Source organism: Haliotis rufescens, unplaced genomic scaffold (assembly GCF_023055435.1).
Source record: "Haliotis rufescens isolate VD_foot unplaced genomic scaffold, xgHalRufe1.0.p SCAF_34, whole genome shotgun sequence".
NCBI classification, from domain to species: Eukaryota; Metazoa; Mollusca; class Gastropoda; order Lepetellida; family Haliotidae; genus Haliotis; species Haliotis rufescens.
Genome location: NW_025964046.1, coordinates 2,221,442 through 2,246,958, shown reverse-complemented (window position 1 = coordinate 2,246,958; position 25,517 = coordinate 2,221,442). Strand labels below are relative to the sequence as shown.

General features: G+C 43.2%; 1 protein-coding gene across 1 annotated transcript; it reads right to left on the bottom strand.

The window, feature by feature from the left end:
• LOC124148344 (cilia- and flagella-associated protein 91-like) lies at positions 1 to 25,517 on the bottom strand. Its single transcript, XM_048380948.1, has 18 exons — positions 25,345 to 25,517; positions 23,370 to 23,446; positions 21,896 to 22,053; positions 20,470 to 20,559; positions 18,884 to 18,940; positions 17,973 to 18,157; positions 17,066 to 17,243; positions 15,620 to 15,715; positions 15,134 to 15,195; positions 13,583 to 13,765; positions 12,732 to 12,871; positions 12,264 to 12,380; positions 11,654 to 11,725; positions 10,050 to 10,196; positions 2,592 to 2,813; positions 1,820 to 1,968; positions 1,171 to 1,262; positions 1 to 752 (listed from the first exon to the last, which is right to left on the bottom strand). The coding sequence occupies exons 1-18, from the start codon at positions 25,415 to 25,417 to the stop codon at positions 529 to 531; spliced, it is 2,322 nt and encodes a 773-aa protein (XP_048236905.1). The 5' UTR covers positions 25,418 to 25,517; the 3' UTR covers positions 1 to 528.

The following is a 25,517-nucleotide window of genomic DNA, read 5'->3' as shown; positions in this document are numbered from 1 at the left end:
TGTTGATAAATATGTATTTACACTGGCCATCACGGACGGAATGTGAGAACACTATCACAGACAATGGTATGTACACATAAGAAAGGTCTGTACAAAAGTCACATCATGCTTCAATATTCAATTTCCAATATACCATATCATGATGCTATACATTCACATAGTCAGATAAAAAATGTCCACAACAAAACTTGATATTGTCATTTGATTAAAAAAAGTGGTTCAATTAATATCCAAAAAATAAAAAAACAGAACTAAATCATTATGAATAAATAAAGGATTATGATGTGTTAACATTGACAACATATCCTTGAAATGAATGGTTTTAGATGACTTCAGATGTAATAATCTTGCATTTGTTTCAACTTCTTTAAATCATTTAATACTGATTCTAATCAGTCTGTTGTAAGATCAGAGAACACAAAACAAACAAACGTTGATATATATATTCAGGACATGTGTTTGCAAAACAAGGAATCCTATCTTCTTGACAACTGTACAAAACATTCAATTGTTCTTGTAATAATGTCTTTAAACTGTTCTTGGTTTTTCTGGGAGAATGACGCTTGTGTCGCTATGACGACTATCCGAGTCCCTGACGGGTGCTTCAATCAACTCTTCCTCCTCCTGCCCGGCGGTCAGAAGTCGTGGGGCGGAGGAAGGAACAGCCTTGGCGTTCATGTCAATGATCTCCTCTCCTTCCTTGTGAATTTGTTTGTGGGCAGCGAGCAAATACTTCCTCTGTTGTCTCCTCACTGAATCAGGAACGACCCAAATTAATAAGTTTGAATCATAATCATTTTGTAATATAAATATTTTGAAAAATCAAAATTATAAATCATAAAATACATTCACACATTGAGATTTTCAAGTCAGTTATTTTGGAGAAATCATATTATTTCAGAAAAATGTTCATACATTTTGATTGACAAAAAGTACATATTTCAGGATCCATATCAATACTTAAACATAATATTCATACACTGTGATTTCAATTCAAAACATGATACAAGGAATATTTCGGATCCCCCAAAAGGTTTCAAAAGGAAACAATGGACTCTGGTAACAATAGAATTATTAAATTATTTTGTTTAGGTTTGCAATTATCTGAACACCTTTGAATCACAGGATAAACCTTCTGATGGCAGGTAGAACAGGGGAGGTAACCCTTACCTTTCTCTCGGACGGTTGTCTTCTGCACCTCTGGAAGCAGGAAGCAGTGGACAAGGTCAGCCACAATCTCCTCCGACTCCAGCTGGGACCGTCTGAAAACACAATAATGTGACACTGTCAGGGAAACAGAATAATGTGACTGTCAGGGATACCACAAGCATGTGTGTCAGGGGAACACAATCAGGTGTGTCAGGGAAACACAATCAGGTGTGGTAGGGAAACACAAGCATGTGTGTCAGGGAAACACAATCATGTGTGTCAGGGAAACACAATCAGGTGTGTCAGGGAAACACAATCAGGTGTGTCAGGGAAACACAATCATGTGTGTCAGGGAAACACAATCAGGTGTGTCAGGGGAACACAATCATGTGTGTCAGGGAAACACAATCAGGTGTGTCAGGGAAACACAATCATGTGTGTCAGGGAAACACAATCATGTGTGTCAGGGAAATACAATCAGGTGTGGTAGGGAAACACAATCAGGTGTGGTAGGGAAACACAATCAGGTGTGTCAGGGAAACACAATCAGGTGTGTCAGGGAAACACAATAATGTGTGTCAGGGAAACACAATCAGGTGTGTCAGGGAAACACAATTCAGATGTGTCAGGGAAACACTATCATGTGTGTCAGGGGAACATGTTAACTTACTTCTCCTCGATGTCATATGCCACATCGTTGATGGTCACGGCTATCTCCTGGATCTCTTGCCGGGCCTGCTGGTCGGCGGTGTTGTTGATGGAGCCGAGGATGATGTCTTCCAGGAAGGTGTCCACGGAGTTCTGATGGACCTTCACCGCCTGGGGGCAGGAAAAACACAGCTACACATGCCATCATGCCTGGTACCCCTAACTAATGAGCGTCCCCTGCACTTGGCAATTCCCTGGACTAAACCTGTTCTACCCTGGACAAAGCAGTGAGCATCAGTCTGATGAGGGAGTGAATATTGTTTTATGCCACAGTCAGCGATATTCCAGCTAAATCACAGAAGGCTGTTAATGATCTGGGGCAGGTTAATCTGGGTTGACAGCATGAGCAAATAATCCAACAGGGTCGCAATGACATATAAACCAAATCACACAACCACCCAATCCTTATTGGTCAGCTCCTGTGACAAGCATTGGACCTATTCTGCCCTAGTATCTCCCTAAGGGGGATTTGATGCTTCAGTTATTTTTTCCACTGTTTTCACAAATATATTGTGGATATTCCATTCAAATTCTGTTTGATGATTTTAGTTCTCAGTTCAACAGTTTTCACATAGATATCAACTGAGGCTATTCTGTTCAAATTCTAATATTTTCAATTACGTTTCAGCCATTATTGGAACTTCAGTACCCTTGTCTAAGAATTTCCTGTTTTGTGTTAGAACAAGCGTCAATGCTTTCGTTGTTTCATGCCTTTGGTGGCACTTTCTTCTCACCTGTTTAAAGATCTCATCTTCTTCCCTCCTTCTCCTCTCCTCCACCTGTCTCCTCCCGCTCTCCTCCGCCTCCCGGATACGGCGCTGTCTCTCTGCCAGCATGGAGAAGGCATGGATCCGCCGCTCCTCCTGCAGGCGTATCAGCTCCTTGCTGAGGAAGTCAAACATGTCTCCCAGGCTGGAGCCCTCCACCTGGCTAAGTGCCTCATCCACCAGGGACTCCTGCATCATACACAGTGGTCAGTCAAACATGTCATCATACACAGTGGTCAGTCAAACATGTTTCCTGCATCATACACAGTGGTCAGTAAAACATGTCATCATACACAGTGGTCAGTCAAACATGTCGTCATACACAGTGGTCAGTCAAACATGTCATCATACACAGTGGTCGGTCAAACATGTCTCCTGCGTCAGACACAGTGGTCACTCAAACATGTCATCATACACAGTGGTCAGTCAAACATGTCATCATACACAGTGGTCAGTCAAACATGTCGTCATACACAGTGGTCACTCAAACATGTCATCATACACAGTGGTCAGTCAAACATGTCATCATACACAGTGGTCGGTCAAACATGTCTCCTGCGTCAGACACAGTGGTCAGTCAAACATGTCATCATACACAGTGGTCAGTCAAACATGTCATCATACACAGTGGTCAGTCAAACATGTCGTCATACACAGTGGTCACTCAAACATGTCATCATACACAGTGGTCGGTCAAACATGTCTCCTGCGTCAGACACAGTGGTCAGTCAAACATGTCATCATACACAGTGGTCAGTCAAACATGTCATCATACACAGTGGTCAGTCAAACATGTCGTCATACACAGTGGTCACTCAAACATGTCATCATACACAGTGGTCGGTCAAACATGTCTCCTGCGTCAGACACAGTGGTCAGTCAAACATGTCATCATACACAGTGGTCAGTCAAACATGTCATCATACACAGTGGTCAGTCAAACATGTCATCATACACAGTGGTCAGTCAAACATGTCGTCATACACAGTGGTCACTCAAACATGTCATCATACACAGTGGTCGGTCAAACATGTCTCCTGCGTCAGACACAGTGGTCAGTCAAACATGTCTCCTGCATCATACACAGTGGTCAGTCAAACATGTCTCCTGCATCATACACAGTGGTCGGTCAAACATGTCATCATACACAGTAGTCAGTCTCCTGCATCATACACAGTGGTCAGTCAAACATGTCTCCTGCATCATACACAGTGGTCAGTCAAACATGTCTCCTGCATCATACACAGTGGTCAGTCAAACATGTCTCCTGCATTATACACAGTGGTCAGTCAAACATGTCATCATACACAGTGGTCAGTCAAACATGTTTCCTGCATCATACACAGTGGTCAGTCAAACATGTCATCATACACAATGGTCAGTCAAACATGTCTCCTGGATCATACACAGTGGTCAGTCAAACATGTCATCATACACAGTGGTCGGTCAAACATGTCTCCTGCGTCAGACACAGTGGTCAGTCAAACATGTCATCATACACAGTGGTCAGTCAAACATGTCATCATACACAGTGGTCAGTCAAACATGTCGTCATACACAGTGGTCACTCAAACATGTCATCATACACAGTGGTCGGTCAAACATGTCTCCTGCATCAGACACAGTGGTCAGTCAAACATGTCATCATACACAGTGGTCGGTCAAACATGTCTCCTGCGTCAGACACAGTGGTCAGTCAAACATGTCATCATACACAGTGGTTAGTCAAACATGTCTCCTGCATCATACACAGTGGTCAGTCAAACATGTCTCCTGCATCATACACAGTGGTCAGTCAAACATGTCATCATACACAGTGGTCAGTCAAACATGTCTCCTGCATCATACACAGTGGTCAGTCAAACATGTCATCATACACAATGGTCAGTCAAACATGTCATACACAGTGGTCGGTCAAACATGTCTCCTGGATCATACACAGTGGTCACTCAAACATGTCATCATACACAGTAGTCAGTCAAACATGTCATCATACACAGTGGTCAGTCAAACATGTCTCCTGGATCATACACAGTTGTCACTCAAACATGTCATCATACACAGTAGTCAGTCAAACATGTCTCCTGCATCATACACAGAGGTCAGTCAAACATGTCTCCTGCATCATACACAGTGGTCAGTCAAACATGTCTGCTGTATCATACACAGTGGTCAGTCAAACATGTCATCATACACAGTGGTCAGTCAAACATGTCTGCTGCAGTGATAGTAATTAACATGATGGAGTCAAGCCTCTAACCTGTCCATGAGAAACATACCCATTAATACCACTCAGATCTTCAGTCTGTGGCTCAGACTGATACCATACAGTCATCGACACGACCCCATCCAGAAGTGAGGCCAACTACATGAACACTAGCAGTTTTACCATGAGCAACCTAAAGCCACCATGACTCACCTGAATCAGTGCCCCATCCAGAAGTGAGGCCAACTACATCAACACTAGCAGTTTTACCATGAGCAACCTACAGCCACCATGTCTCACCTGAATCAGTGCCCCATCCAGAAGTGAAGCCAACTACATGAACACTGGCAGTTTTACCATGAGCAACCTACAGCCACCATGTCTCACCTGAATCAGTGCCCCATCCAGAAGTGAGGCCAACTACATCAACACTAGCAGTTTTACCATGAGCAACCTACAGCCACCATGTCTCACCTAAATCAGTGCCCCATCCAGAAGTGAGGCCAACTACATGAACACCGGCAGTTTTACCATGAGCAACCTACAGCCACCATGTCTCACCTGAATCAGTGCCCCATCCAGAAGTGAAGCCAACTACATGAACACCAGCAGTTTTACCATGAGCAACCTACAGCCACCATGTCTCACCTGAATCAGTGCCCCATCCAGAAGTCCAACTACATGAACACCAGCAGTTTTACCATGAGCAACCTACAGCCACCATGTCTCACCTGAATCAGTGCCCCATCCAGAAGTGAAGCCAACTACATCAACACTAGCAGTTTTACCATGAGCAACCTACAGCCACCATGTCTCACCTGAATCAGTGCCCCATCCAGAAGTGAGACCAACTACATGAACACTAGCAGTTTTACCATGAGCAACCTACAGTCACCATGTCTCACCTGAATCAGTGCCCCATCCAGAAGTGAGACCAACTACATGAACACCAGCAGTTTTACCAGGAGCAACCTACAGCCACCATGTCTCACCTGAATCAGTGCCCCATCCAGAAGTGAGACCAACTACATGAACACCAGCAGTTTTACCATGAGCAACCTACAGTCACCATGTCTCACCTGAATCAGTGCCCCATCCAGAAGTGAAGCCAACTACATCAACACTAGCAGTTTTACCATGAGCAACCTACAGCCACCATGTCTCACCTGAATCAGTGCCCCATCCAGAAGTGAGACCAACTACATGAACACCAGCAGTTTTACCAGGAGCAACCTACAGTCACCATGTCTCACCTGAATCAGTGCCCCATCCAGAAGTGAGACCAACTACATGAACACCAGCAGTTTTACCAGGAGCAACCTACAGCCACCATGTCTCACCTGAATCAGTGCCCCATCCAGAAGTGAGGCCAACTACATGAACACTAGCAGTTTTACCAGGAGCAACCTACAGCCACCATGTCTCACCTGAATCAGTGCCCCATCCAGAAGTCAAGCCAACTACTTGAACACCAGCAGTTTTACCATGAGCAACCTACAGCCACCATGTCTCACCTGAATCAGTGCCCCATCCAGAAGTGAGGCCAACTACATGAACACTAGCAGTTTTACCATGAGCAACCTACAGCCACCATGTCTCACCTGAATCAGTGCCCCATCCAGAAGTGAGACCAACTACATGAACACCAGCAGTTTTACCATGAGCAACCTACAGCCACCATGTCTCACCTGAATCAGTGCCCCATCCAGAAGTGAAGCCAACTACATGAACACCAGCAGTTTTACCATGAGCAACATACAGCCACCATGTCTCACCTGAATCAGTGCCCCATCCAGAAGTGAGGCCAACTACATGAACACTAGCAGTTTTACCATGAGCAACCTACAGCCACCATGTCTCACCTGAATCAGTGCCCCATCCAGAAGTGAGACCAACTACATGAACACTAGCAGTTTTACCAGGAGCAACCTACAGCCACCATGTCTTACCTGAATCAGTGCCCCATCCAGAAGTCCAACTACATGAACACTAGCAGTTTTACCAGGAGCAACCTACAGCCACCATGTCTCACCTGAATCAGTGCCCCATCCAGAAGTGAGACCAACTACATGAACACTAGCAGTTTTACCAGGAGCAACCTACAGCCACCATGTCTCACCTGAATCAGTGCCCCATCCAGAAGTCCAACTACATGAACACCAGCAGTTTTACCAGGAGCAACCTACAGCCACCATGTCTCACCTGAATCAGTGCCCCATCCAGAAGTCCAACTACATGAACACCAGCAGTTTTACCAGGAGCAACCTACAGCCACCATGTCTCACCTGAATCAGTGCCCCATCCAGAAGTCCAACTACATGAACACCAGCAGTTTTACCAGGAGCAACCTACAGCCACCATGTCTCACCTGAATCAGTGCCCCATCCAGAAGTGAGACCAACTACATGAACACTAGCAGTTTTACCAGGAGCAACCTACAGCCACCATGTCTCACCTGAATCAGTGCCCCATCCAGAAGTCCAACTACATGAACACTAGCAGTTTTACCAGGAGCAACCTACAGCCACCATGTCTCACCTGAATCAGTGCCCCATCCAGAAGTGAGACCAACTACATGAACACCAGCAGTTTTACCAGGAGCAACCTACAGCCACCATGTCTCACCTGAATCAGTGCCCCATCCAGAAGTCAAGCCAACTACATGAACACTAGCAGTTTTACCAGGAGCAACCTACAGCCACCATGTCTCTCTACACTCTCAGCCATCTGCCTCTCTACAGACACAATAGAACTCAATCACTTGGGCTCATAATTAATTCACTGTATTTCCCCCATTTGACGTCTTGATCGATGTTTACTGCATAATTGATGACTTCATCTCCTACTGGCCTGCTGCTGTTGTCTGTTAAACAGAACTATGCCTAATTCTCATCCTGACTGTGTAGTAATCAAGTGTGTTGCCAATGAAGCACCAAAACAAGGGGAGACAACTGAATCATGATACAGAGTTTGAAATATTGTCTTTTTCTTAAAGAAATAACAAATGTTCATTCTAGTTTTTAATTCTTTTCAGTCTGCTTGGTAACATATTTTTTATGTATCAAGATGTTCTTGTTTGACTAGCATCAGGGCATGCAAACCTTTATAAAACTAAACAGGGGTTCCAACTAGCTAAGAGCACAGAAATATGCTCTAATAATAACAAGAGTTTGCCACTAACGTGGCTATATCCCCCGCCCCTGTTGCAGAATTTATAAAATAATTAAATCTAAACAAACCCTGACCTTTTTTAACCGAGGTGGAACTTGTCATGGAAATTGTAAAAAAAAGAAGAGTTTGGAACCTAAGTCCATCTAGTTGCATAGAAACGTAAAAAATAAAAAATTCTAAAATTTCTAATTAGCAAAATGCACCAGTTCAGCATGTACCTGACAGGCCTGCAAAGTTTGATTAAAAAATTATTGAACGGTTTATGAGTTATGCTCCAGAAACGAACCCTACCCTCACAGAACCTAAGTCCATCTTGTTGCCATGGAAACGTAAAAAATAAAAATTTCTAAAATTTCAAAATAGCAAAAGGCACCAGTTCAGCATGTACTTGACAGACCTGCAAAGTTTCATGAAAAAATATTGAACGGTTTCTGAGTTATGCTCCGGAAACGAAATGTGACGTACGGACGTTTCTATATCCCCTGCCAACTTTGTTGGGCGGGGAATAATAATAAAGCAACAGAAATTGGCACTAGTGCTGTAGTTTTTGCCAAACTGCCCAATCATAAGGACTAGAAGACATGTCCCCTTTATATGGGTTTTGCTATATGTTATCATGATAAGGACTAGTGGACTACAAATGTTAGTGTCTACCGCTGAATAATATACCGGTACTCCCAAGGGAGCTGAGAATAAGAAATCAATCTGCACACAATGGCCTACGGTAGTAATAATGAAAAGCACCTGTGAGCACAGAGGTCTGCATGGGTCAGAGGCTCCGTGTTTGCAACTTAGGTCACAAGTCCACAGCCAGAGTAAGATTTCTTTCGAACCAATAAACTCTAGACAGCTGGAGCAACAATCCAGAGCAGGATCCAGTTGACATACAGTTGTGACATCCAATCCTCATTTTAGATGAGTTTAGTGAGTGAGTGTGTGAGTATGGTCTTACACTGCTTTTTGAGAAGTATTCACAGAAATGGGCTTCACACATTGTACCCATGTGGGGAATCGAACCCAGGTCTTCAGCATGATGAGCGAACACTTTAACCACCAGGCTACCCCACCACCCCCTAGTCTAGTTTCGTCAAGTATAGGGTGTAAGGGGTCTATTGAGACCAAGAATGTCGCATGGGGATATTACTGCAACATAAAAGCTAACCCTGTTAGTAAAAAAAGAGGCATTTTTATCCAACACCTGTGCTTCCCTGTAACCCTAAGGGGAGACAACCCACCTTGTATTCATAGTTTATTCAGTCACTGCTTGAGTAACAATCTAGGGTACAATGACACACAAATGAAACCACCCAATCAGCCCAGTGCAAATTGCTATCCCCGTGGTTACGTAACCCCAAGGGGAGACAACCCACTTTGTATTCTAAAGTTTATTCAGTCACTGCTTGAGTAACAATCTAGGGTACAATGACACACAAATGAAACCACCCAATCAGCCCAGTGCAAATTGCTATCCCCGTGGTTACGTAACCCCAAGGGGAGACAACCCACTTTGTATTCTAAAGTTTATTCAGTCACTGCTTGAGTAACAATCTAGGGTACAATGACACACAAATGAAACCACCCAATCAGCCAAGTGCAAATTGCTATCCCCGTGGTTACGTAACCCTAAGGGGAGACAACCCACTTTGTATTCATAGTTTATTCAGTCACTGCTTGATTAACAATCTAGGGTACAATGGCACACAAATGAAACCACCCAATCAGCCAAGTGCAAATTGCTATCCCCGTGGTTACGTAACCCCAAGGGGAGACAACCCACTTTGTATTCATAGTTTATTCAGTCACTGCTTGAGTAACAATCTAGGGTACAATGGCACACAAATGAAACCACCCAATCAGCCCAGTGCAAATTGCTATCCCCGTGGTTACGTAACCCCAAGGGGAGACAACCCACCTTGTATTCTAAAGTTTATTCAGTCACTGCTTGAGTAACAATCTAGGGTACAATGGCACACAAATGAAACCACCCAATCAGCCCAGTGCAAATTGCTATCGCCGTGGTTACGTAACCCCAAGGGGAGACAACCCACCTTGTGTTCGTGAAGCCGTCTCTGTCGCTGGAGGGCGATGGTGGCCTGCATCTCCTGCTTCTTGACCGTCTGCTCCGCCTCCTGCAGGGCGTGTGTGGACCGCAGCTCGTGGATCAGCTCCATCCTCTTCTCCTTGCCCTCGAACATCTGACAACACATCCACACTCCATCACCTCTCTCACCTCATCCATGGCTGACCCAGTCACCATTGTACATCAAACACTGACACATGGTGAGTGAGTGAGTGAGTATGGTTTTACGCCGCTTTTAGCAATATTCCAGCAATATCACGGCGGGGGACACCAGTAATGGGCTTCACACATTGTACCCATGTCGGGATTCGAACCTGGGTCTTCGGCGTGACGGACGAACGCATTAACCACCAGGCTACCCGACCGCCCCACTGACACATGGACCTGACACAATGTATGAATTTTGTCCACCAGACTTATACATTTCACTTAATAGTTATATCCCAATATATTTTAACTGACTTCAATATTGTTTGCATTTATGGACGCATATCAGGTTTGTGAGATATACATCCATAAACGCAAAATAATATTGAAGTCAGTTTTTATATATAATTAAGTCAACAATAACAACTTCAGCTCAACAAGACGGCTTAATTAATCATAAGCATAAGAACATGTAGACCTGATACAAAACCAGCTTTTGTTTGTTTGTTTGTTTGTTTGTTGTTTAATGTCGCACTCAGCAATATTCCTGGTATATGGTGGCGGTCTGTTAATAATCGAGTCTGGACCAGACAATCCAACATGAGCATCGATTCATGCAATTGGGATCGATGACATGCTTCAACCAAGTCAGCAAGCCTGACCACCCGATCCCGTTAGTCGCCTCTTACGACAAGCATAGTGGCATTTTACCGCAAGCGTGGGTTGCTGAAGACCTATTCTACCCTGGAATCTTCACGGGCCACAAAACCAGTGACATCAGTCAGCGTAATAATGTAACATCAAGCTCCACCCACTCTATTATCAGCCAATCAGGAAACAGTAGTCCGATGGAGTGTGTCGCCTAATTGTTTTTAGGTTTATGGAACAAATGCAAGTCAAGATTGCATGGTAAGTGAATCAAATGCCATGGAAGCAGTAGCAATATAATTATTTTACTTAAGGCAGGGTATTACCCAATGCAAATATTTTGTCCTTTTTTGCAAAAAAGCTACAAACTTTATGTCTTTTCAAGGGTGTCCCAGGGCACCCTTCTTTGACATAAGACTTGACATTATCCTCTATCATTACAGAATACCCAAATTAATTTTGTGACTCCTACTGTGCATAAGCAGGTTCCCCTGATCTTCACTGTCCATGTGTATGTCACATCCATGTTTGGTTACATCATTAAAACATTGAATTGTTAAAAAAACCTATTGCTTCTTAACCTGACCTTCAGGCACCAGGCATTTACTTCATCTGAGCCATCACAGCTGCACCTGCACCAGCAGCACTAATTACAGGTGTATCACAGCTGCACCTGCACCAGCAGCACTAATTACAGGTGTATCACAGTGCTGACTGATGCTGATGTCCTCATGCTCCATCTAAATGTGCTGTAACCATGGTTACAGAAGGGCTTACCATGTTCTGGATGGCTCTGCCTCGGATCACCTGCTGGAGGAAGATGGTGGCCAGCTCTCTCTCTTCATCCAGCTGAAACATCATCATCATCATCATTATCATCATCATCATCATCATCATCACCACCATCGCCACCATCGCCACCATCGCCACCATCATCATCATCATCCTAAACACCACCACTGCCACCGCCGCCGTCGTTGTCATCACCATCACCATCACCATCATCATCATCATCATCATCATCATCACCACCATCGCCACCATCGCCACCATCGCCACCATCATCATCATCATCCTAAACACCACCACTGCCACCGCCGCCGTCGTTGTCATCACCATCACCATCACCATCACCATCATCATCATCATCATCACCATCAACTTTATTCACATTTATGTCGTTACATTTGCAGATGTAATGGCCGGCTGCACACTGGTGGCAGAGATGTAATGGGAGGGCAACAAAGGTGTCACACGCTGGGAAGGAGCTTGACACAGTGAATTGGTGCTCCATTATCACAGGAAGATGTGGAGATGTACATGTACATGTTAACGATGACGAACAAATCATGTAAGGGATACAGAGAAGAAGGAGGACAGCTCCTACCTGTGATGGCACCTCCACTGAGGGTGTAGGTGGGCGGGGTACTGGCTTCTCTATCTTTTGAAGGAATCGCAGAGGCTTGGCAGCCTCCTCCCCTCGGAACTTGGCCTCCTTGATGGACTGGGGGACAAAAGGAAAGACTTTCATGTGACTCACTGTGTACACACCATTCACTCAATAACTTGTCAGCGTCAATACTTGACCGTTTCATACTATATCCTGTCATACGACACATACGACCACTTTGTGATTCTGCCAAAATACTAATTGTTGGCATCTCATTGTGTCGTATCAATTTGGGAAAGATCACCAGACTGATTCGGGTTTTAAATGTTAGTGCTGACAAACCAAGGATCGTAACTAGGGCAAATTCAAACCCAAAATCATAGGATCCTGGAACAAGTAAGGGATACAACTCTGCAATTCCAACTGTTGGCCAGGGACGGAGTGAGTGACATGTCAGCATCCTACCTCGTGCATCTCCATCAGCTCCCTCTGCTGGCGGTACTTGCGCTTGATGAAGCCAGCCTTGGTGACCGTCTTGGGCTTGGGGGCCTTCACCCGGGGCTGCATCACAAAGTCGGGCAGTGACGCCTCCAACTCCAACAGACCTAAAGTAGACACCACTGCTCCATATAACCTCCGTACTTGCATAAAATATGTAAAATAAATCACCATTACCCAATTAATGTTGAGCTGTTTCCATACAAATACACATGAACAATTTCAAAAACCAAGTGGTAACACTGTGCTTAAATTTTCAACTTATCTACCTACATTTCCTCACAGATCTTATTTACTGCTGTGAATATTGCAATCACAAGGTGCTGCATCTCACTTATTGATAATTAAAACATTGTCATTACTACGGTTACAACGAACTCGAACTAATATTAGTTCATTATAACCATAGTTCATTATAAGCATATATACAACAAAGAAAAATATGTTTTTTTAAGTGTGTTTGTTACAAAGGTAATTTACTGTATTCCTGAGCCTCAAATTTGAAATGATAAATAAACATGTATATATATATATATATTTATTGCATGATACTCTAGGCACCTTAAAAATAAATAAAATACAGTGAGCGGGTTTAAATATTTGTATTCTCAACTCAAAAGTGAGTGAGTTAGTGAGTATGGTTTTACGCCGCTTTTAGCAATATTCCAGCAATATCACGGCGGGGGACACCAGAAATGGGCTTCACACATTGTACCCATGTCGGGAATCGAACCCGGATCTTCGGCGTGACGAGCGAACGCTTTAACCACTAAGGCTACCCGACCGCCCCTTTTAACATGAAGTAAACTGTTACCAACCCTGGTACGTGGTGAGATGCCTGCTCTTGACAACAAACTGCTCAGAACCCCGGTCAATGAAGATGCCCACTCTCGTCTTGGGAGCATAGCTCTGGGAGGCGAAGTCGGAGTAGTCCTGAATCACGTCTCGGCGCTGGAGTTTCCCCTCAACGTGTTCACGTTTCCCCGTTAGTTTCCTGATCACTGAATAATAATAATAATAATAATAATAATAATAATAACAACAACAACAACAACAACAACAATAATAATAAAAACAACAACAGCAATAATAATAATAATAATAATAATAATAATAATATAACAACAACAACAGCAATAACAATAATAATAATACATGTTCATGGTATAACACAATTATATACCCAGTCAACAGATCTGTATGTATTCAAATTGATTTTTCGACTTGGGAAGAATAAAACTCAAACTGCCTGTAAGGCAAAGTCTGCATTCACATCCTACCGGGTACCCATTCACTGCAAATTCCACACAAATTCAGTTAAAAAAACAGTTAAATAAGCTGTATGACAGTGTGGGCCAATGTTTCCGGAGTCAATGTTGCCAAATTGCTTATCTACCAACTTTCCAAAGCAGGCACATCTGAAAATAAACAGTTTTGCGACCTGTGCTATACACATGGCCACATACCACCACAAAGTGGTCAAACACTCATCTCACTTGCCCCAAAAAACAAACAATCGGTTGACTTCAGCAAAGGAGGATAGATAGACTTTTCCTAATTTTCGAGTGAAAATGCTATCCGAGAGTAAGAACGCTGCACTGCCAAAGTCCTCGTGCCTGTCTAAGCTGTGTTTCAGTTATAAGAACGCTGCACTGCCAAAGTCCTCGTGCCTGTCTAAGCTGTGTTTCAGTTATAAGAACGCTGCACTGCCAAAGTCCTCGTGCCTGTCTAAGCTGTGTTTCAGTTATAAGAACGCTGCACTGCCAAAGTCCTCGTGCCTGTCTAAGCTGTGTTTCAGTTATAAGAACGCTGCACTGCCAAAGTCCTCGTGCCTGTCTAAGCTGTGTTTCAGTTATAAGAACGCTGCACTGCCAAAGTCCTCGTGCCTGTCTAAGCTGTGTTTCAGTTATAAGAACGCTGCACTGCCAAAGTCCTCGTGCCTGTCTAAGCTGTGTTTCAGTTATAAGAACGCTGCACTGCCAAAGTCCTCGTGCCTGTCTAAGCTGTGTTTCAGTTATAAGAACGCTGCACTGCCAAAGTCCTCGTGTCTGTCTAAGCTGTGTTGCAGTTATAAGAACGCTGCACTGCCAAAGTCCTCGTGCCTGTCTAAGCTGTGTTTCAGTTATAAGAACGCTGCACTGCCAAAGTCCTCGTGCCTGTCTAAGCTGTGTTTCAGTTATAAGAACGCTGCACTGCCAAAGTCCTCGTGCCTGTCTAAGCTGTGTTTCAGTTATAAGAACGCTGCACTGCCAAAGTCCTCGTGCCTGTCTAAGCTGTGTTTCAGTTATAAGAACGCTGCACTGCCAAAGTCCTCGTGCCCATTAAGCTGTGTTTCAGTTATGTTTGTTTTTCCCACACGCTATACTTACTCTTGATGTGCTCATTCCTGATTTTCCTCACACGGTGTTCCTTCTCTCTCTGTTTCTTGGACCTTTGAGGAAATACAGACAAGAAATTAGTTCCAGATCAAGGGAGACAACTGCTTCACCCTCAGCAAATTACCTCCCTTTTGACCATGCTATATTTACAACGGATTACAGTTGATGATGGGAATTAATATCAAGTGAGTGAGTGAGGAGTGAGTGGGGTTTTACGCTGCTTTTAGCAATATTCCAGCAATATCACGGCGGGGGACACCAGAAATGGGCTTCACAACTTGTACCCATATCGGGAATCGAACCCGGGTCTTCGGCGTGACGAGCGAACGCTTTCACCACTAGGCTACCCGACCGCCCCAATTAATATCAAGACACTGATAACTGCTTTATAACAGTGTTCAATCATTAAAACATTTATGAAGTGCGACCTTGGTAGAATTATACAGGTTTGTTGCCTAATTTGTGAGTGGAACTGACCAGAGTTTATCGAGTCTCTTTATGTTGAGCTCCTGGTGGTTCTCCTCCCTGTGTTTCAGCAGCTTCTTCAGCACCTCCAGCCTGGCCTCCTGCAGTCTGAACACCGTGTCACAGGTCAGTCATTTTGGTGGGAGTGAAACTGTTGTGAATTTATTCGCGGTCATTGTCAGTGGCCCCAAATCCCTGAACGGCTGGTAAAGGGGTGTCAACAATCTCATTAAAATCAGATCTTAGTTGTCGCTACCGCTAAACAAAGATCTGAGGACATCCCATTACGGGTCACGTCAGCACGTGCTTTCATCAAACCAATCAGAGCGTCGCTTACCAGATACTGAAAGTGACAGTCGGAATGTGTTTTCTAATCATGCAACCTCGCAATATTTAACACGGGGTATTCTGAACGACAGTTACGGGTTTTATGATTATATCCATACATTCTAGGCCATCTATGAGCCATTCCAGAATGTTGTTTTGGTCAGTTTTAAATTTTTTAATCGAGAATACGTCAATATATGTTTGGAAGCGTAGTCGCCAGTTTGAAACTAGTGCTGTAAAGCTCGAGATAGCTGCCTTCTGATTGGCTAATGTTGATTTCATGTCAGTCATTTCATTGGTCGGTCAATGTTCGCGAAAGGTCATTCTGACGTGACCCATAATGGGATGTCCTCAGATCTTTGGTTAGCAGTAGCGAAAATTAAGATCTGATCTTAATAAGATTGGGGATGTCAAGTGACCCGCAATGGGATTTGACAAACTTCAGAGCATTGGAGACACATGCATATATCTGACTCTGTGACCCTCCAACATTATTGGATTATACCAATGGGATGATCTGAGATCTTTGTTTAGCGGTAGTGAGATCTATGATCTGATTTTAATGAGATTAGGTCAATAAAAGACTTGATTTGCCCTGATTCTTATATGGGTATAGCCAGTCTACTAGAAACAGTTCCATCAGTGTCCATGTTCTCAACAAGGGCAGGTAACTCTAGTTCTTGTAAAAAACCATTATGGATGTCTCTGCTATGGAACAACAAGTTCAGGGTAACAACAAGTACCATCTTATAACGTCTTTGCTTGTTGTAAAAGGCGACTAACGGGATCGGGTGGTCAGGCTCACTGACTTGGTTGACGCATGTCATCGATCCTAATTGCGTGGATCGATGCTCATGACGTCAATCACTGGATTGTCTCAATTATTTACAGACCGCCGTCATAGCTGGAATATTGCTGAGTGCGGGGTTAAACAACGAACCAACAACAAACAATCATAACGTCTTTTGGTATGATGCAGCCGGGGTTCAAACCCCAGACCTTCCTCTCTCCGGATGGACGCTCTGCCACTAGACCAGGGAGGCAGTCACATTTCAGTTGATCATGGCTAGACAGCAAAACACAAACGACAGGTCCAAATAACAACTTGAAGTCAGAAATGTCCCTACTTACTTTTCAATCTCCTGTTCTCTCAGCGCCCATTCCTTCGTCTCCATCTCATCCATCATGCGACGTCTCTTGTCCAGCTGAGACGTGTCGCTCAGGGGCGGCAGAGTTGCCTCCCATGCCCGCTTGGCTCGTGCACGTTCAATCATTTCAACCTCAGCAAGCCCAGCTGGGAGACCCCGACCTGAACAGATTCCAAGACGTCACACACAGTGTCATAGTGAGATAGCATTACTCATAGACGGTGAACTCCATCCTCTATTATCCAGAGTGTTATATCTGTATTATAATTACTGTAAATCGTGAAATTAATGCGTCTCCAAAAGAATGCGACCACTGGACCCTAGCCAACAATGCGACTCAATATGAATGCGACACCCGCTCCTCTCAAGCACCAGTGGATTTCTATCTAAAGATGTCCTCAGTCAGGTTTAGAATCCTCACCTTAATTAAATGCGATGTTTAAGAATGCAAGCGAAGACCACTCGCATCTTTCACATTTTATTTCAAGATTTACAGTATATCAAAATTCACGCTTGTCTGCTTGCCTTAGACTACTAAACTGTGACAAGTAAAACATTCATGACTTTAGTCCTAAATGAGTACTATAAACATCTGAGGTCCATGATTTGGAACCAGTTCTCAACGCTTCAATTTTGCTATAAATCAGAACTGAATCAAACATAGTAACCTCTTTTGTCTTGTTCGAGCAGAACAGGCTTAAAAGTCTGAGGACTAGTGATATAAGATATTCATTACCCCTCATTCTCGGGGGAGTAGGGGTCAGTCATGCCACCAGTGTACAACTCACCGTATGACAATGTAGCTAGAGTCAGGAGTTCCGGCGCCTGCCCTGGTCACACCACATATTCGGGGGAGTAGGGGTCAGTCATGCCACCAGTGTACAACTCACCGTATGACAATGTAGCTAGAGTCAGGAGTTCCGGCGCCTCCCCTGGTCTCACCACATACTCGGGGGTGTAGGGGTCAGTCTGAGCCTCAGAGTCACGATAATCAGTCTGTGTCTCCACGGTCTTCACCAGGGGTGTCGGAGGTCGCTCCATCTGGACCTGGTCAGGGCCGGCCAGGGGATCTTGTCTGCCAGGGAAATCAATGAGGTTTAATGAAATGTTTTAATGTTGTAATAAAACTTTAAAATAAATGGAAACAATGTGTTACTGTGGTCAGCCAGTTTTTAGTATTGTTAAAATCAGGAACTGGGGACCTGTTCTGCCCTGAAATTCCCACTGGGAAACAAGATTGGGGTACTGGGGACCTATTCTGCCCTGTAATCCCCACTAGGAGACAACCATGGGGTACTGGGGACCTATTCTGCCCTGAAATCCCCCCTGGGAGACAAGCATGGAGTTCTGGGGACCTATTCTGCCCTGTAATCCCTCCTGGGAGACAAGCATGGAGTTCTGGGGACCTATTCTGCCCTGAAATCCCCCCTGGGAGACAAGCCAGGGGTACTGGGGACCTATTCTGCCCTGAAATCCCCCCTGGGAGACAAGCATGGAGTTCTGGGGACCTATTCTGCCCTGTAATCCCTCCTGGGAGACAAGCATGGAGTTCTGGGGACCTATTCTGCCCTGAAATCCCCACTGGGAAACAAGATTGGGGTACTTGGGACCTATTCTGCCCTTGAATCCCCACTGGGAGAGAAGCAAGGGGTACTGGGGACCTGTACTGCCCTGGAAACCCATTGGGAGACAAGCATGGTGTACGAGGGATCGGTTCTGCCATGGAATCCCCATCTGGAGACAAGCATGGGGACCTCTTCTCTGTGGAGTCCCCAGCAGATTTTAAAAGGCTGTTCTCTACCTTGATGTGGCCAGCAGGACCTCAGGAGGAACTTGCTGCAGAAACGGGATGATTGGTCTGAAATTGAAAAGACAAACATCAGAGCACCGGAGCCACATGTATCTATCTGACTCTGTGGCAAGTTGTCTGATTCTAGCAGAAATGTATACAACTGTAATAACTGCCATTACGGCAGCCTCAGAAATATATTTAAGACTAGTCAAGACTAGTGAAACAAGGTTTCTTGGTCTAAAACAAATCCTGCTTGAATGACTGAGACATAACTGTTTACTCTGTTTACATGTACTGTCAGTTTTATACAGTTCCAATTCGTAGCAAATTGTAAGCATTGAGTGAGTGAGTGAGTGAGTGAGTGAGTGAGTGAGTGAGTGAGTATGGTTTTATGCCGCTTTTAGCAATATTCCAGTAATATCACGGCGGGGGACACCAGAAATGGGCTTCACACATTGTACCCATGTCGGGAATCGAACCCGGGCCTTCGGCGTGACGAGCGAACGCTTTAACCACTAGGCTACCCGACCGCCCCTGTAAGCATTGAGAGCTGGTTAAGAAAAATGTGCCTCTAACATTATTGGATTATAACTTGTCCACAGCACAATTTAGTAGTCTCAGGCTAGCAGACTGGCATGAATTTTGAATGCTATGTCGATGTTGCTTTGATACCACCAGGGGATGCTGTTTCCTCTTTCTGCAACAGTATTTCAGTTAAACATGGCGTGTCAGCTTAATGTGGGGGAAAGTCTGATGTGATGCAGGTCTTAGACACTCAACACTTTGGTGAAACTCTATGGTGTAGACAAACCATGGATCACAATAAGAGCAAAACACATGATCAACATGCCAAGGGACACAACTCTGCACATTATGATGCCTTAGACAACTGGGCCACCAAGCCCCTGTCAACTAAACACTTATTCAGGGTTACAGATCTGGCCCCGATTTTTACTCAAATCTTACAAAGAGTTTGCAAAGAAAACTCTGCTGATTTTATAACTCAATAGCGTTTCTTGAATTAAACTCAGCAAAAAAAGAGCTGTTGGACACGAGACACGATGTATAGTCGTTTATGTCCAAAGCCTAAATGTAAGGAATAAATCTTTGTCCGAGGTGTTTCATGATCGGTAAGCCCCTACAAAAAAACTGTCTCCATCTCAATCTCCCCTTATGTCTATTAGCAATCGCCATTTATATCCATATTAAAACATAAGTTACCATGTAGGCTAACATACATAGGCTTTACATGGTTTGAACTAAGTCTAAGCCAAAAACTGAACTCAGTTTTGTTTTAGAAATGCATTTTGCTCAGTTTTTTCAAATTTGAGTCAAAACTCCGACTTAAATCCATTTTTTAACTTATCATCGGGGCCTGTCCACTTTCTAACACATGTTCTAAGATATTTACTGATTACCATCCAAAATGTCCTAAAGATATTTTCCAAATTTGTTATTGATATAGAAAAAATCCTATCAAAAGCTGATAAAATGATGAAAATGTCATATTTCCATTTGTCTCCAGCAAAAACCATGGTAAATCTGTTAACAACTTTCATGTTAGTGTAACTTGTTTTAAGGAATCTCAATCTTACCTCTTGAAGAACTTGTATCTGTTTCTGCCAGCAACTTCAGCATTGGCAAAATGCTTGGATGAAACTTGCACAGACGGGTCATAGTTGAAGCTAAAAAAAACCAGTTGCACTAAACTTGCAGGAACTGTATCAGCACACTCAAAGTCCACTTCTTCTGTTTTCAAGTCCAGTGTCATCAAATACAAACTATTGCAACACTTTATATACTCTTTTCTTTCCTTGTTTGCCCAACCACAGTCACAATCAGTGAGTGAGTTTGGTTTAACGCCGCTTTTAACAGTATTCCAGTCATATCACGGCGTGTCAGCTGAATGTGGGAGGAAAGCCCAAAGTGATGCAGGTCTCAGACGTTTACCACTTCGGTGAAACCCACGAGCACGGGTATGGTGCTGACAAACCTAGAAACATAATCCGGGTGAACCGGAATTCGAACCCACAATCATAGGTTTCTGGCGTGCCCAAGGGACACAACTCTGCACAGCTAATCGCGACACCTTAGACTACTGGGCCACACGTGCCCCCTCAGCCACAATCAACAACCAGATTTGTTTGTTTGTTAACGCAATATTTGAGCTATATGACGGCGGTCTGAAAAATAATCGTGTCTGGACCAGACAATCCAGTGATTGACATCATGAGCATCAATCCACGCGATTCGGATACGATCAATCAACCACCCGATCCCATTAGTCGCCTCTAACGACAAGCATAGTCGTCTTTTACGACAAGCATGAGCTGTTAAAAACCTATTCTCTGTCCTGATCTTCACAGGTCCAACCAGGAAGAAAACCAATGTGTTGTTGGATGTTAAATATATCAACAACAGTCGATATAAGTTTAACACTCCTCCACAAAAGTAGTTTTAAACTTTCATCAGTGAGGGAGTGAGTTTGGTTTTATGCCGCAATATTTAAGAATATTCCAGCAAATATTACGGCAGAAACAGGAGAAATGGGCTTCACACATTGTACCCAGGTTGGGAATTGAACCTGGGTTTTAGGCGTAACAAGCAAACGCTTTAACCACTAGACTACCTGACCGCCCTTCAACTTTCATCAACTCTGGTTGATATAGTTGATATCAACAGACACTTGGGTTAGATTCTCGATATACACAATATGCCATGCAGTGTTGTTGAGGTTGCAAATGGGTACAGTTTGTGCCAGATTTCCGTTTCTTACTTAATTAACATAAGACTTGAGCACAGTCCCACTAGTACAGTTATACAACTGGTCCCGGTGAAGATTAACCCAACTGGGACAACGGACCAGTGTTAGATTCAAACATTCTCTATACAGGTAATAAACATGAAAGCAACCTAACATCCACTCTTAGTTTTGGCTCATTGTAACATTTGCTATTCAGAAATAACATCTCAAATTATTTCAACTTCAGACTCGAAGCTAGGTTTGTTAGATTTCCTCACGTTGTGTATCTGATGAGAGCTTCTCTCTGCTGGTCTGCATAGCCGCGCCACTGGCGGGAGATAAACTTGGGCACGGGATCCGTCACATCCAGACGCATTCCAAATCTGGGGTGATGACGAAGCTCGCTAAACATCGTCGTGTAGTTGGGCACACGTTTCTGGAGGGAGAATGTTATTGGCAAGTTCATTACCAGGAGGTGCAGGATTGTGCATTGCTGCAATTTTGACACCAGTGACCAGGATGCAGAAATAATGCACATTTGAGTGATTGAGTGAGTTTGGTTTTACGCCGATTTTAGCAATATTCCAGCAATATCATGGCGGGGGACACCAGAAATGGGCTTCACAAATTGTACCCATGTCGGGAATCGAACCCAGGTCTTTGGCGTGACGAGCGAACGCTCTAACCACTAGACTACCCGACCGCCCCTATGCACATTTGATGTGACTCTCATCCAAAATAATCAAAATCATTTTCCAAAAGTCACATCTGACACAACCTATTTTCATCAGCCAATATTAAAACATATTTGCTTTAATTTATTTTTCATCGCCAAGATTTTAAAGACAAAGAAATCCACTGATGTGTAACTTTAAAAATTGTGTTTACAAAGCTTATTAAAAAATAACAGTGAGTCTTGATAAGGACGATGACTCCGAATGTGTGTAGATAACCCTGAATGACAACAGACTGACAGTCTAAATAAGGTATTGCATCCCAGGATGCACCTTGTCTCATGAATAATATTTCAAGCTTGCAGTCATAACATGGACTTCAATATCAGTCAAAAGGCTGTACATATACTCACCGGCAAAAGAAACGTGTACCATAGAAACATAGAGAAGTACCGTATTCGTCATAATAAGCACCCAAGGCGCTCTCAACATTAGAAATATCTCCTTTCCCCCCGTCGGCTCTTATTAGAATATTATTTTGGTGAAAATAACAGAGTTGAAAGATAAATTTTGTGGTTTATGCTGACAGCCTGAAATGTTTATATACGACCGATATATTTTTCCAGAATTTAATTGCCCATAATTGAGGGTGCATATTACACACGAGTGCGTATTATACACAAATAAATAGGTCTTGTGTTCATTGATAGTCGGAAGGGGTGCTAATTGGGATTGTTCACAAGCCAATATATTAGCAAATATCGCTGTGGGAGCTTATTAGAACGGGGCGCTTATTACGTCGAATACGGTATGTACATTAAGAAGAGATGTTTCCATTGTGTACTCCTTAATGACAGAACTTACAATCAGTCAAGTGTTACAACAGCATGTCTTTATTCTTATCACAATATGCTGCACGTGATTTCCAAACTTTACATGCTAATCCTGCACGAGACAAATGGTGCATCTCGTGTCATGGCTCTATGACGTCACATGTGATGCGTTCTTGAGCATCGGTTCCAACAACATAACAGTTGTAACAGGTAATTGTAACAGGTAGTTTTTCTATTTTACTTACAACCCTGTCTGTACTTGTGTGGGCTTTAAACGTGGCCCTGGCATGATCTCTCTCACTGGCCAGCACATAGTGGGAGTCTGAAACAGTAACAGTCAATGAGTGAGTCTGGCTTTCAGGTGAGGTGAGATGGCCTATAACGATGAGCATGCATGTGTGTGTGGCTGCTTGTACAAGTCCAGACTTCTACTGGTTTTATATTGCCAGCCCACTGAAATACCATGCAGCAATTTAACATGGATACTCCATACGCAGTGTACTGACCCCTAGCTCACCAATCCTTGTTTTTGTCCCTTAATAACATCTTTTAGAGTCTTTTTGGTCGCTTTGAGCATTAATTCAGTTATAACACTGCTTGTCAGCTTGATGTGGGCGGAAGCCCAAAGTGATGCAGGTCTCAGACGTTTACCACTTCGGTGAAACCCACGAGCATGGGTATGGTGCTGACAAACCTAGAAACATAATCAGGGTGAACCGGGATTCAAACGTTGGATCACATGAGCACGGGTATGTTGCTGAAAAACCCAGAAACAAAATCTGTAAACCCCAAATCATAGGTTCCTGGGACACCTAAGGGACACAACCCTGCACAGTGAAGTGCTGCGCCTTATACCCCGTTCACAACGCATATTAAATTTACATATATAAACGTATGTATTAGCTAAACATGTGTAAAATTACTTACATTAGTAAATGTTGTCATGTGAACGGGGTATTAGACAACTGAGCCACCGGGGCCCCAAACATTAAGAACAGTGTTCCAGTCAACTGGCCTGCATTTCAAAAGACAGTTACAGTATCATTACATCACACATTTTCAAGCCTCACCTCATTTTGAGACCATATACGTGACCACATGCTTTATGATACAATCAAAGTAGATGCTTCAAAGCCCAATGAAGACATCAAATTGTTTGCCGCTTGCCGCTGAAGATGTGTTGCGAATTAAGCTACACAAGGAAAGATATTCGGTAAGTAATGAAAACATACCTCAAAACTTACTCTTTCACAAATGCACATTTTAATCATACAGATCTGATGATAATTTTTCATCAAAACAATTGGATGCACCGACGGCAGCTGTTTGTAAACTTCCTGTCTGTAATGTCATGTGAGTTACCATATTGTGCAACTACTTTTAACTTGACTGTAATGGAGGGCTCAAAATCAAGGGGCAGTAACAAGATGGAGCCTTATCTACTTGACTCACTCGGCAAGGAATTACAAAAATAACAAGCAGGGATATTTATCGAAGTGTTAATGGAAATAAGTTCTGAAAGGTAAGACTTAATTTTAGTGTATTGGGATTGCTATTAGACACTTAATCAAAAATACAATAAGAGTTCCTTTTGTTACCCCAACCTGTTTTTTCCCATTATATTACCATGATTACCTATGCAAAAAAATAAAAATAAAAAACAGGTCAGGGGACAAAAGGAACTCTTTTCAGAAATAATTCTTAAGGGCTTGAAAACCCATAACTTGCAGATACATTAAAAAAATATAGTGCCCATTTCTTCTTGTTATTTTCAAGATATACAAAATCAAAGTTTAATACACTACTTGTGGGAAGCAATAACCTGCATCTCTTGTAGTCGTGAGTCATACACATTCCTTTTCACTTCCTACATTCCAAATCGAATGTTTTTTATCCGCAAATAAACCTGTGGAAACTATTTTTGCAAGAATGGACGTCAAGGGAGTCTATACTATACTTTTCATAGTCATGTCACATAACTGTAATCTACCTGCAACATTTCCAACGGTTCTATGATTGATCTGCTCATTTAGTCCAAGTATTTTCACAGCAATGATGAAATCAGAATTAAGACAACATATTTTTCCTGTGACCACATTCTGATTCAACGAAAACAGCAACGATTTAACTTGTCTGTAAGCAGGGATAAATAACCCTAACTTAGTGTAAACATTGACCCTCAAACTCGAAATTGTATCATATTAAAATCTAAATACATACCATACAGGTAATCGTGGGTCCTGGAAGGATTAAGGCTAGCTTTCCCACGTAGTGTTTGTGTTTGAGTTGCCATTTTAATGTTTAGGAAGGACTGCTACTGTAAAATTTCACGCATATCTTAGCTTCGAAGTACGTCCAGCCATTATCCACAAACAAGATGGCGGTGATTACGC

Bases quoted from the DNA above. Each gene is read 5' to 3' on its own strand.
- LOC124148344 (XM_048380948.1), bottom strand. From the start codon at position 25,417: ATGGCAACTCAAACACAAACACTACGTGGGAAAGCTAGCCTTAATCCT. The intron at 15,196-15,619 runs GTCAGTTCCACT...ATTTCCTCAAAG, and splicing joins AAGAGACTCGATAAACTCTG to GTCCAAGAAACAGAGAGAGA. The intron at 12,381-12,731 runs GTAGGATGCTGA...TTTGTCCCCCAG, and splicing joins AGCTGATGGAGATGCACGAG to TCCATCAAGGAGGCCAAGTT.